The sequence below is a fragment of the Nicotiana tomentosiformis genome, chromosome 6 (genome assembly GCF_000390325.3).
Source record: "Nicotiana tomentosiformis chromosome 6, ASM39032v3, whole genome shotgun sequence".
In the NCBI taxonomy this organism is placed as follows: Eukaryota; Viridiplantae; Streptophyta; class Magnoliopsida; order Solanales; family Solanaceae; genus Nicotiana; species Nicotiana tomentosiformis.
Window position 1 is genome coordinate 79,363,103 of NC_090817.1, and position 12,824 is coordinate 79,375,926.

General features: G+C 32.6%; 1 protein-coding gene across 1 annotated transcript; it reads right to left on the minus strand.

Moving 5' to 3' along the window:
• Nucleotides 1-330: 330 nt before the first annotated feature.
• On the minus strand, nucleotides 331-12,436 carry LOC104112366 (gibberellin 2-beta-dioxygenase 8). The gene is made up of 3 exons (XM_009622255.4): nucleotides 11,802-12,436; nucleotides 1,827-2,151; nucleotides 331-790 (listed from the first exon to the last, which is right to left on the minus strand). Exons 1-3 carry the CDS (start codon nucleotides 12,302-12,304, stop codon nucleotides 557-559), a joined length of 1,062 nt encoding a protein of 353 aa, XP_009620550.1. The 5' UTR covers nucleotides 12,305-12,436; the 3' UTR covers nucleotides 331-556.
• Between the last annotated feature and the right edge of the window lie 388 nt (nucleotides 12,437-12,824).

Below are 12,824 nucleotides of genomic sequence, written 5' to 3' on the forward strand. Positions count from 1 at the left end.
AATTGAGCAGTAAATAAAAAATGAGTTGTAATACTCAAAACGACCCCCCGGACCGTTACAATCCTCCATATCAATTCTTTGAGCAAAAGGTTATTTGGCTTTTCTTCTTCAACACAAGTAAAGGAAAATTCATGTGCCGATCAGAAGGCTTAGCTTTCTAAATGCATATATTTTCTTTACATTTTGATTAGTATGTTAATACTTATTTTTGTCTTTAGTTAGGCATATTAAATGACTTTTAAATTGCATTTTTAGTTTTATATATCTTCAAAGTAAATAAATGGGGCCTATGAATCCACTTGTCAAGTAATCAAGGGCCTCACATAAGTATGGCGTGTAATGTCAGACACAAAATAAAATTTCCTAGAACGAAAATGAAATTATAGAGAGTAATCTACAATTACCATTTCTTCACAACAGGAAAGGACATTGGAAAAATTATAACCAAGAAAAAAACCTGAATATTACTAGCTTATACAAGTTACAGTCAGCTAAAGATACAGCAGGAGCTAATTATTTGTGCACCTTTTTTCTCCATTAAAACTAAGATACTCAGTTAAGAGATTTGAGTAGTAAACTTGAATTTCTGGAGACCAGTCTTGATACCTACTGTCTTCAAATCATGTTGAACTTGTGCTCGAAAATCGGCGTAGGTAAAGGGCTTGTAGTTTGTGCTTTGAATGATTGCATCTTCGGCAGGGAATACAAAATAACCTATTGATATTCTCTCTTTGTGTTTGTTCACCTTCACTCTATGCTTCACGCTCATATACCTGTCATCACTCATTGCCTGTAATAAAATTTAATATATTTACACAATTATAAGATAATTACAAATGAATCTTTATCATAAACATTAAATTAACTTAATAAAAACGATAACAACTTGCTCTAATAGATTAAACGATATTGTTAATGAAATGTTTTGTATAAACTTAAACTAAATAAATTATAGTTCCATCAAAATAATCCAAAATAGCTTCGAAACTTATTAATATCATAAGGCTGTATAAACTGAGATAATAATTCTATAATCGAACGTAGTTATTATCTTAAGTTCTTGCACTAACCCATCTAATTTTCTAACATAGTTGCGACACTAATTGTTTAGATGACTGCTAAAAGTGCGCACTCCAATGTTCTATCTAGAACTAGCTATGTAAGTTATAATATGTGCTATCAACGAGAAGATGTAATACTATATAGCCACTAGTTTTTGTTTCTGGCCCTTAAGGTTAAAATAGGTACTTAGATGACTTAAACGTTAGTCCAATAAATTATATAATCATTAAAAAAATTTACTTAGTATAATATATGCTAAAAAGCACTATATAAGTTAAAATGTCAGCCCACTCATTTGTACTATAATGATGGAAAGATTAAATAATGTTATCATGGTTGGTAAAACTCTCTTTCCCAAAACATTTAAGGAATATATTATATATATAAATCTAAATGTCAGTACATTAAATTGAACGATGATGATGAAAAGATTGACGAGATCATGGTTGGTAATACTGGATCTCCTATTCTCAATTCTTTATATTTTTCCAGAATATTTTATGATAAAACAAGGACAGCGACCATTATGCCAGTTAAAAATTAGAAAAAGGATAAAATGCAATGGATAAAGTAACCACCAGGAGATATGGTAAGATTGACAGGATCAGAGGGATAGGGTTCGAGCTCCGAAAATGGAAAAGATCCGGGTATAGGAAGTGCTTCCTCTTTAACGAGCTTTATGTGGTGCAAATTCAAATTAATCGAGGTCCCGATACGAGTATCATACACCGGTAACGAACAAAAAAAAAAAGTGAACGAATTACCTGCAACATGTCACCAATATTGACAATTAGTGTATTGGGAAGAGGATTGACGTCAAGCCATTGATGATCTTTGCTGTAAACTTGAAGGCCTCCAACTTCATCTTGGTGAATAATGGAGAGGACTGAGCTATCTGTGTGCACGTCAATCCCCCACGCTCCTTCTGGCTCGTGGCAACGAGGGTAACGATACACCCTCAGTAGACCAGTGGCTACTGAGAGATAAGACTGAGTCTGTAATGGTCCCAGGTTCATTTCGGATGCCAAAACCTTGAACATTGACGTAGCCAGCCTACCATGGTATTTACCATATTCTTCTAGCAAGCATCTATTACCACCCAAAATATGTAAGAAATAATTTTAAGCAGTAGCTAAATTAGAATTTTCACTAAGAATATATGAAGAACTCAACTAATAGTATATACATCAAAAACATTACCTATCTATATAGCGTAATTTTCAAGGGAAAGAGTGTCAACCTTGAACAAAGGGGGCTACGCCACTTGTTTGAAGTTCTATATACTTACGAGGTATTAAAAGAAAATTATACTATTAGGTTTATGAGATTAAACTGATTTATAATAATCCAAAACTTTATCAAGTATGATATGATAATTTAAAGACTATATTAATAACATGCTATATGGTCGGTAAAGTTTATGAGATTATACTGATTTATAATAACCCAAAACTTTATCAAGTATGATATGATAATTTAAAGACTATAATAATAACATGCTATATGGTCGGTAAACTTTAAGTATGTTATGCTTATATAGATATATACACTTAGTATACTATAATATACTATATGTACTATATGTACATCTTATATATCTTATATATTATACACTTTATATATATATATATATAGTGTATAATATATAAGATATATAAGATGTACATATAGTATATATATATATATATATATATATATATATATATATATATATGAATTTTTGTCTTTAATTCAAATTTAAATACAAAAATATTATAACGCATTATTTTGAATATCTCTTTACAATATTTTTGTCTTTAAATTTGAATTAAAGACAAAAATTCTATATATATATATATATATATATATACTATAATATACTATATGTACATCTTATATATCTTATATATTATACACTTTTTATATATATATATATATATATATATATATATATATATATATTATAACGCATTATTTTGAATATCTCTTTACAATATTTTTGTCTTTAAATTTGAATTAAAGACAAAAATTCTATATATATATATACTATAATATACTATATGTACATCTTATATATCTTATATATTATACACTTAATATATATATATATATATATATATAACGCATTATTTTGAATATCTCTTTATAATATTTTTGTCTTTAAATTTGAATTAAAGACAAAAATTCTATAATATAATTTATAAAGAATTGCCTTAGATATTTTTATTACCATTTTTTTTTCTAACTTCTATTAAAAAAAATTAAAAAAAAAAGTATCCGTTTGGCTCACTTAGGCCCGGGACCGTTAGTTCGTAGTCCCGATTCCGGGCCGGTTCTAACAAGAAGCCCACGAAATCCGGGACCACTTAGAACCGACCCACTTAGGATCAGGAACACGAAGCCCACTTAAGACCGGGCCCGACCCACATGCCACCTTTATTAAATCGGGTAAGTTTTAGTGACTGCATTAAAATTCTTTTAGTTGTCAATATGTATAAATTAAGCGTCATAAAGAATATGAAAATGAAGAGGGAGTGACCTAACTAAGTAGAAAAAACTACTCCCTCCATCTTATTTTATATAGTGGTATTTGATTAGGCATAATGTTTTTAAAAAAAATACTTTTATCTATTCCAAAAAGTACCATTTGAACTTATGATCATAGACATGTAAAACAAATTTTTTTAATTCACTTTAAACTTTAAAGAGATATCATTAAAAAAGTATCATTTTTTAGGGAAAAAAAAAAAGGAATGCTGTTTAAAATGAAATGAAGGTAATTGTTATGAAAATAATTATATTGTGGATATCCATTTATTACTCTGTTATAGATAGTCTTTTTGAAGAAGATTATCCATTTATTACTCCGTTATAGATAATCTTCCTGAAGAAGATTATCCATTTAGTACTCTGTTGAAGTTTATCTACAAGCAGCTCAATGAAATGATTTGCAGCAGCTTCTTATTAAACAGACAGGTTGCAAGCAGCTCATGCAGACAGCTTAAAGCAGCTAAAGAAAAGCCTTGCAACTGCTTCCTGAAAAGCCTCGCAGCTACTTCCTTTCTTCTATAAATAGAGGAGTTTTCAGTTCATTATGTACATAAGTTTGAAGTTTGAATAATATATCAGTTTCTCTCTATGCTTGTCTTTACTTTACTGTCTTTATTTTATAACACGTTATCAGCACGAGACTCTGCCATCTCGAGAAAATACTTTGAAAGTATCAGAGGTACGAACTTTCTTTTTCTAAATAATGTCAAATCTTTCTAAACTTGAGTTTGTAGCCCTGGATATATCGGGCAAAAGCTACATGTCTTGGGTGCTTGATGCCGAAATTCATCTTGATGTGATGGGTCTGGCAGACACCATCAAAGATAAAAATCAGGCATCAAACCAAGACCGTGCCAAAGCAATGATATTCCTACGCCATCACCTTGATGAGGGCCTGAAAATGGAATATCTTATTGTTAAAGATCCAGTCATACTGTGGAATAATTTGAAAGATAGATATGACCACCTGAAAATGGTCGTTCTTCCACAGGCACATTATGATTGGACTCATCTAAGGCTACAAGATTTTAAATCTATCAGTGGGTATAATTCTGCTATGTTTAGAATTATTTTCCAATTGAAACTATGTGGTGACAATGTTACTGATCATGATATGATGGAGAAAACTTTCACCACTTTTCATGCCTCGAATATGCTCATGCAGCAGCAATATCGAGAGATGGGATTCAAAAAGTATTCTGAACTTATCTCACATCTTCTTGTAGCCGAGCAACATAATGGGCTATTAATGAAAAACCATGAAAGCCGACCTACTGGTTCTTGTCCATTCCCTGAAGTGAATGAGATGAATTTCCAACAAGCTAAGCGTGGAAGAGGATGTGGCCCCAGTCGTGGTCATGGCCGTGGTCGGGGAGGAAACTCTAATCGTGGTAATAACAATGCACCAAAGAACCCTCTTCACCACCAACAGTGAAAAAGGAAGGAACCAAAGCATGAAGCGGTGCAAGCAGCAAAGCCAGAAAATGCATGCTATAGATGTGGAGGAAAATGGCACTGGTCACGTACATGTCGTACGCCAAAGCACCTGGTTGAGCTGTATCAAGCCTCACTGAAGAAGACAGAGAAAAATGCTGAAGCAAATTTTATTTCTGAAGATAATTTAGACTTCATGCATTTGGATGTAGCTGATTACTTTGCACTTCCAGAAGGAGAAACAAGTTATGTGATCGGTGATGAATCTGTAGAGATGTAAATATTTTAATTTTTATTGTTTGTAGTAGATAGTATAGTTATGTAATAGTTGTACTTAAATAAAAGTTATGATTTGATAATGATGTTTACTATCATATTTATTTTGTTTATGTCATTTTGAAGAATATGGATAATCCTCAAATTATGTTTGGATCAAAGACCAATCATGAAGATATTTGTGTAATTGATAGTGGAACAACTCATGCCATATTCAAAGATCAAAAATACTTTTCTTATTTGCATAAGAAAAAAGCAAATGTTTCTACAATTTCTAGTAATATAAGTTTGATTGAAGGCTCCGGAAGAGCTACTGTATTTCTGTCTAAGGAAACAAAACTTATTATAGATAATGCATTATTCTCCTCCAAGTCCCGAAGAAACTTGTTGAGTTTTATGGATATCCGCCGAAATGGGTATCATATTGAGACGATAGATGAAATGAACGTGGAATATCTTTGCATTACAAAGAATATTTCTGGCCAGAAATGCATTGTAGAAAAGTTACCAACTTTATCTTCTGGCTTATACTATTCAAAAATTAGTACAGTTGAAGCACACTCTATCGTAAACCAGAAGTTTGCGGATTCAAATATTTTTGTTCTTTAGCATGGCCGTTTGGGCCATCCTGGATCAATAATGATGAGACGAACTACTGAAAATTCGAGTGGGCATCCATTAAAGAACCTGAAGATTCTTACAAATAATGAATTTTTTTGTGATGTTTGTTATCAAGGCAAAATGATCACTAGACCATCACCAATGAAGGTTGGCATTGAACCCCCTGCCTTTTTAGAACGTATACATGGGGATATATGTGGACCTATTTACCCACCAAGTAGGTTGTTTAGATATTTTATGGTCCTAATAGATGCATCTTCAAGATGGTCTCATGTGTGCCTACTATCATCTCGCAACCTGGCTTTTGCAAAGCTATTAGCCCAAATAATTCGATTAAGGGAACAATTCCCAGATTATCCTATAAAGGCTATTCGCCTTGATAATGCTGGAGAATTCTCATCTCAAGCTTTTGATGATTACTGTCTATCAGTTGGGATAAAAGTTGAGCATCATGTAGCTTATGTTCATACTCAAAATGGCCTGCAGAGTCATTTATTAAACGACTGCAATTGATAGCAAGACCACTATTTATAAAAACACAATTGCCCACTACTGTTTGGGGCCATGCTATCTTGCATGCAGGATCACTTATCCGCCTCGGACCGACACATTATAATAAGTATTCTCCGTCATAATTAGATTTTGGTCATGAACCAAATATTGCTCATCTATGAATTTTTGGATGTGCTGTATATGTGCCAGTAGCACCACCACAGCGCAGTAAGATAGGCCCCCAAAGAAGGTTAGGAATATATATTGGGTTTGAATCACCCTCTATTATTCACTATCTTAAACCATTGACGGGAGATTTATTTACTGCTCGATTTGCAGATTGTCGATTTAATGAAATAAATTTCCCACAATTAGAGGGAGAGAAAAAGGAAATCAAAAGAGAAATTGTGTGAAAAGTTTCATCATTATCTCACTTTGATCTACGTACCCCTATATATAATCAGGAGGTCCAGAAGATCATCCATTTACAGAATATAGCAAATCAAATGCCAGACATATTTACTGATTTGAAAAGGATAACTAAGTCGCATATCCCTGCAGAGAGTGTGTCTATCCGAATTGATATCCCAACAGGACCATCTACTAGATGAGAGCTAGTGAACCTAGAGCACGCCTGAAGCGTGGTAGACCTTTGGGTTCTAAGGATCGAAATCCTAGAAAAAGAAAAATCGACAAATGATCAAAATGATATTATGAAGGGATCTCCTGAAGAGACTCAAAATCTGATCAGTTCTGAGATTCCTGAAGAAATCAATGAACCCGAGACTCAAGTGAGTGAGGAACTTTTAATAGGTTCTATTGGTGATGAGATTAATTTAAATCGATCTGAAATAGTGGTGGATAATATTTTTGCATATAATGTTGCACTTAGTGAGAATTTTGAACCCCGATCTGTCGAAGAATGTCGACAAAATATCTGATTGGCCAAAATGGCAAGAGTCAATTCAATCGGAATTGAAGTCACTTGCTAAAAGAGTGATTTTTGGAGCAGTAATCCAAACACCTGCTGGTATAAAGCCAGTTGGTCATAAATAGATTTTTGTGCGAAAAAGAAATGATAAAAATGAAGTTGAAAGATACAGGGCTCGCCTTGTTGCACAAGGATTCTCACAAAGACCTGGAGTCGATTATGAAGAAACATATTCACCCGTTATGGATGCCATAACATTTCGATATCTCATCAATTTAGCCTTACGTGAAAGGCTTGAAATACATCTAATGGATGTGGTTACAACTTATCTGTACGAGTCACTTGATAATGAAATTTACATGAAAATCCCTGAAGGATTTAAAATACCTGAAGCATATTCAAAATCTCAAAAAATGTACTCAATCAGATTATAAAGATCTTTGTACGGTTTAAAGCAATCTGGGCGCATATGGTATAATCGCCTCAGTGAATATTTGTTGAAAGAGAGTTACATAAATGATGTTATTTGTCCATGTATTTTTATAAAGAAAATGGCTTCAGAATTTGTTATACTTGCTGTTTCTGTTGATGACATAAATCTTGTTGGAACTTCAGAAGAGCTCCAAAAGGCAATTGAATATCTTAAGAAAGAATTTGAGATAAAAGATCTTGGAAAGACAAACTTTGTCTTGGTCTGCAAATTGAATATTTAGCAGACGGGATCTTTATCCATCAATCTGCCTATACAGAAAGGGTCTTAAAACACTTTTACATGGACAAAGTGCACTCATTGAGTACACCAATGGTTGTTCGATCACTTGGAGTGAATAAAGATTTGTTCCGACCTCCAGAAGAGGATGAGGAACTCCTTGGTCCCGAAGTGCCCTATCTCAGTGCAATTGGTGCACTAATGTATCTTGCTAATGCTACAAGGCCTGACATAATATTTTTTGTTAATTTACTAGCAAAATATAGTTCTTCTCCTACACGGAGACATTGGAACAAGATTAAGCATATATTACGATATTTACAGGGAACTCTTGATATGAGTTTGTTTTATGCTAACAAAGATAGTGCAGATCTTGTTGGTTATGCAGATGCATGATATTTATCTGATCCCCATAAAGCTAGATCTCAAACCGGGTACGTTTTTACATGTGGAGGTACTATCATATCATGGCGTTCCACAAAGCAATCTATTGTTGCTACTTCTTCAAATCATGCTGAAATAATAGCTATTCATGAAGCAAGTAGGGAATGCGTATGGTTGAGATCAATAATTCATTTTATTCGAGAAAAATGTGGTTTGGAATGTGAGAAAAGACCCACAATTTTATACAAAGACAATGCTGCATGCATAGCCCAATTGAATGGGGGATTTATAAAAGGAGATAGAACGAAGCACATTTCACCAAAATTATTCTACACACCCGATCTTTAGAAAAATGGTGACATTGATGTGCAACAAATCCGTTCAAGTGACAATTTAGCAGATTTATTCACTAAATCTTTACCAACTTTAACTTTTGAGAAGATGGTATACAAGATTGGAATGTGGAGACTTAAATATTTGAAACAAGGTTTTCATCAGGAGGAGTAAAATACGCGATGTACTCTTTTTTCCTTACTAAGGTTTTTTCCCACCTTGTTTTCCTTATAAGGTTTTTAATGAGGCAGCTAGCAATGCGTATTACTAAATATGTGTACTCCTTTTCCTTCACTAGGATCTTTTCCCACAGGGTTTTTTCCTAGTAAGGTTTTAATGAGGCACATTATCTTTTAATGAACATTCAAGGGGGGGTGTTATGAAAATAATTATATTGTGAATGTCCATTTATTATTCTGTTATAGATAATCTTCCTGAAGAAAATTATCCATTTAGTATTCTGTTGAAGTTTATCTACAAGCAGCTCAATGAAATGATTTGCAGCAGCTTCTTATTAAACAAGCAGGTTGCAAACAGCTCATGCAGACAACTTACAAGCAGCTAAAGAAAAGTCTTGCAGCTGCTTCTTGAAAAACCTTGCAGCTGCTTCCTTTCTTTTATAAATAGAGGAATTTTCAGTTCATTATGTACATAAGTTTGAAGTTTGAATAATATATCAGTTTCTCTCTATACCTGTCTTTACTTTACTGTCTTTATTATTTTATAACAATAATATAAATCTTAGAGAAATATCAAGAAACAATCTTGATAGAAGAAACTATGAAAACGATTGGAGGAGACCCAAAGGCTATCAATCATTGAAGAGAAAAATCACGAAAAGCTGTTGATAGATTATGGGATTTGTAAAATCACAAGTACAAGATCATTCTGATAAGACTGACATCAATTACTTCGTACACGGTCCGAGGTTGCCGAATTAATGTTGGAAACAGTAATTATTTTTGCGTGAGTGTTCTACTTTAATTGGCTAGCAGTAAATATGTGACAACGTCGTCGTTCGGGAAAATAAAGACAACGGAATCAAATCAAATCTAGGGAAATCCTACGTTTATTGTTAATTGAGAGTAGAGACAAAAGAATCGATCAAATCTGGAGAAATCTTACGTTTATTGTTAGTAAATGGAGTAGTAATTAAATATCGTGAAGGCAGAGAACCAGAGGAGAGAAAAGGTTGGCTTTGTACCAAAAATAAACAAGACAACCTTATTGGTTATTTTGATCCGCTGAAGATAAAGACGAACAGGAAAATAAGCATCTACTATTATTGATGCTGTACACTTCATTTTATTTGAAACTCTTTTTTCGATTAATTTATTTAAAAAGTAATACTATATATGAGTAGTTTTTATATTCAAAAGTCATTTTAACAGTTTGTTTGGATGATTGTTACATGTTTTATTGTATCATACTATTATTTTAAATACGATATTTATTTTGATTGTTACTTAAATTTTATTGAATTGTATCGTTAAATTCGTCGTTAGGTAACGACGAAAAGTATCACTTTACGGAACGACCGATTTGATGTGGTCACGTCGTTACCTTATTTTTGTCGCTCATCTTGTCCTTCCTTATTACTCTCTCCGTTCACTTTTACTTGTCCACTATTGATTTTGCACATCCCTTCAGAAATAATAAATAAAGTGCATAATTACCATGATACCCATATTAATTGGTGTATAGTCTTAATGGATTTGGAAAATAATTTGAAATAAGTAATTAATGCTAAGAGCAAAATAGAAAAAAATTAATTATTTTTCTCTTGATATGCGAAAAGTGACAAGTAAAAATAAAAATTATTTTTAGAATACTTGACAACTAAAAGTGAATGGAGAGAGTATTAAATAATCATATTTTATCCTTACCCTATCTTTTTATATAATAATTCTACCTCGTACCTTATTTTTGTTGGTGCTTGACATCATGAAACGACGTCAAATAATACAATCTATCCAAATATTGTATACATCAAAACGATACAATACTATATGATACATTATGAAACGATATATAACAAACTATATATCCAAACAAGCTGTAAAGAGTTTATATGTCGAAAAAAACATTTCTTTCTAAATTCTACTATCTTAGATCAAAACATTAAAAATTAAATGAAAGGGAGAGAACGTCACATTTCAGGCTCATTTATGGCGTTAATTATGGAGAGAACGTCACATTTCAGACTGGGCGAAGAAAAGAAAATTCTAGATAAAATGGGCATGAGCATGGCTGGATGACTTTGATAAGTATTACTTTCTCTCTTCCAATTTATATGAACATATTTTAATGGGCACGAAGTTTAAGAAAAAATAAGATTTTTAGAATTTGTGATCCTAAATAAATTAAAAGGGGTTTAGAATTGAAAGTTTAAGCTAAATTATTTCCAAATTTAGAAAGGAGTCATTCTTTTTAAAACAGATCAAAAAGAAAATAAGTTCACATAAACCGGAACTGAGGGAGTAATTAATTAACGTTTGTCCAGTGTCCTTAGTTAGAAATTTTGGTCGCTTTCACGATTGTCATTATCTCTGTCTTTTCCTCTAGTCCAAAATGGACGGTAATTGTGATTCAATGAAGAGTAGTTATTCGCATTGCAGGTACAATTATTTGACACGTGAAAATGAAAAGATAGGAAAAAACATCAATACTAGATTTTTAAGATTTAATATTCGTTTGAGTTTTGATCTTCAGAAAAAAGAGCAGAGACTAAACATGAAAGTATTTATAACACATACTGATAGGGTACTAATTAAGCAGTTTTTATACACATTGATGGGAGTAAATCCTTTTTACGTTACTAGTGAATTTTAATCAGGTTATTTTTCCATATTTTTAGATTACCAATTTCAATTGATATGAACTATTACATAAATTAAACAGGTCTATTCAATGGCGGCTGAACTTTTCTACAAATCACATTCACATACATATTCGAAAGACCCAAAAAAAGAAAAGAGGATTAAAAGTTTCAAGCATACACGTAAAGAAGAAGAAGGAAGGGAAGTGAACCTGAAAGTTTCGAGCAATAAATCTTGATAATGAAGATGTGACAATTGAGATAAAGAAACATTGAATCCTTCCATCCATTGTAGGCTCTGCTGGTTATTTGGTTGGGGACCTCGTTTTTGTGGTATAGCAGATCCAGAAGGAGTTAGAGCAGGGGTACCCCAAAAGTAGGATATAGGAGGACTGATCATATTATTGCTACTAATTGAGAAGAAGGTTTTTTTAGTTTCATAGGGCAGAGAGAAGAGCTTTTTAGCATGTTCTTGAATTTGGTTCAATAGAGTAATTGGAATACCATGGTTCACCAAACGAAATAATCCCCAATTTCTACACGCTTTGCTGATACTTGTTGTTGTCCTTGTGCATTGTAAGTCAATCACAGGGATAGCAGCGTCCACTGAATCGAATGCTAACTTTGAAAGTGTCTCTGGTTTATCAGAGTCCAAACTTGGGATGTTTGCTGGGCGAAACAACGGAGGGTAGGATTCAAAGTTAGATTCGGACATGATGTTTGTTTCTTCCCCTTTTCCTTAATCCAACTAACCTCAGATTTTTAGCTTGCTAGCGTAGCATGAAATAGGTATTTTATAGGAGGATACTTTCGAAATTGTTACGTCGTTTGTGGCATACATATCCTTTTGTAAGCACTGTCATCTGACACCGATTTATAGAAAAATCTTATTATATAGATGTATAAATAATTTTTAAATAAATAATATACTCCTATAAAATAAAATAGGCTAAAACTATTTAAAATAGGCCAAAATTCCAACATGTTTCTCTCTATCTCTATATATATAGAGATAGGGGCTAAAACTGTTTGAAAAAGGGTAATATAAATATTAATGTAGAATAGAGATCAAGCCTCACACCATTTTCTTGGACTCAAACCACTAAATTACAAGCCGAATATAAATAGGATAGTATTACGGTACAAAATTCTGCGTATGCTACCATAAAAATATCGAAGATAGAACCACACGATTAGAATTTCATAAGGCCGTTGGTTGAAATAAGATACTTCCT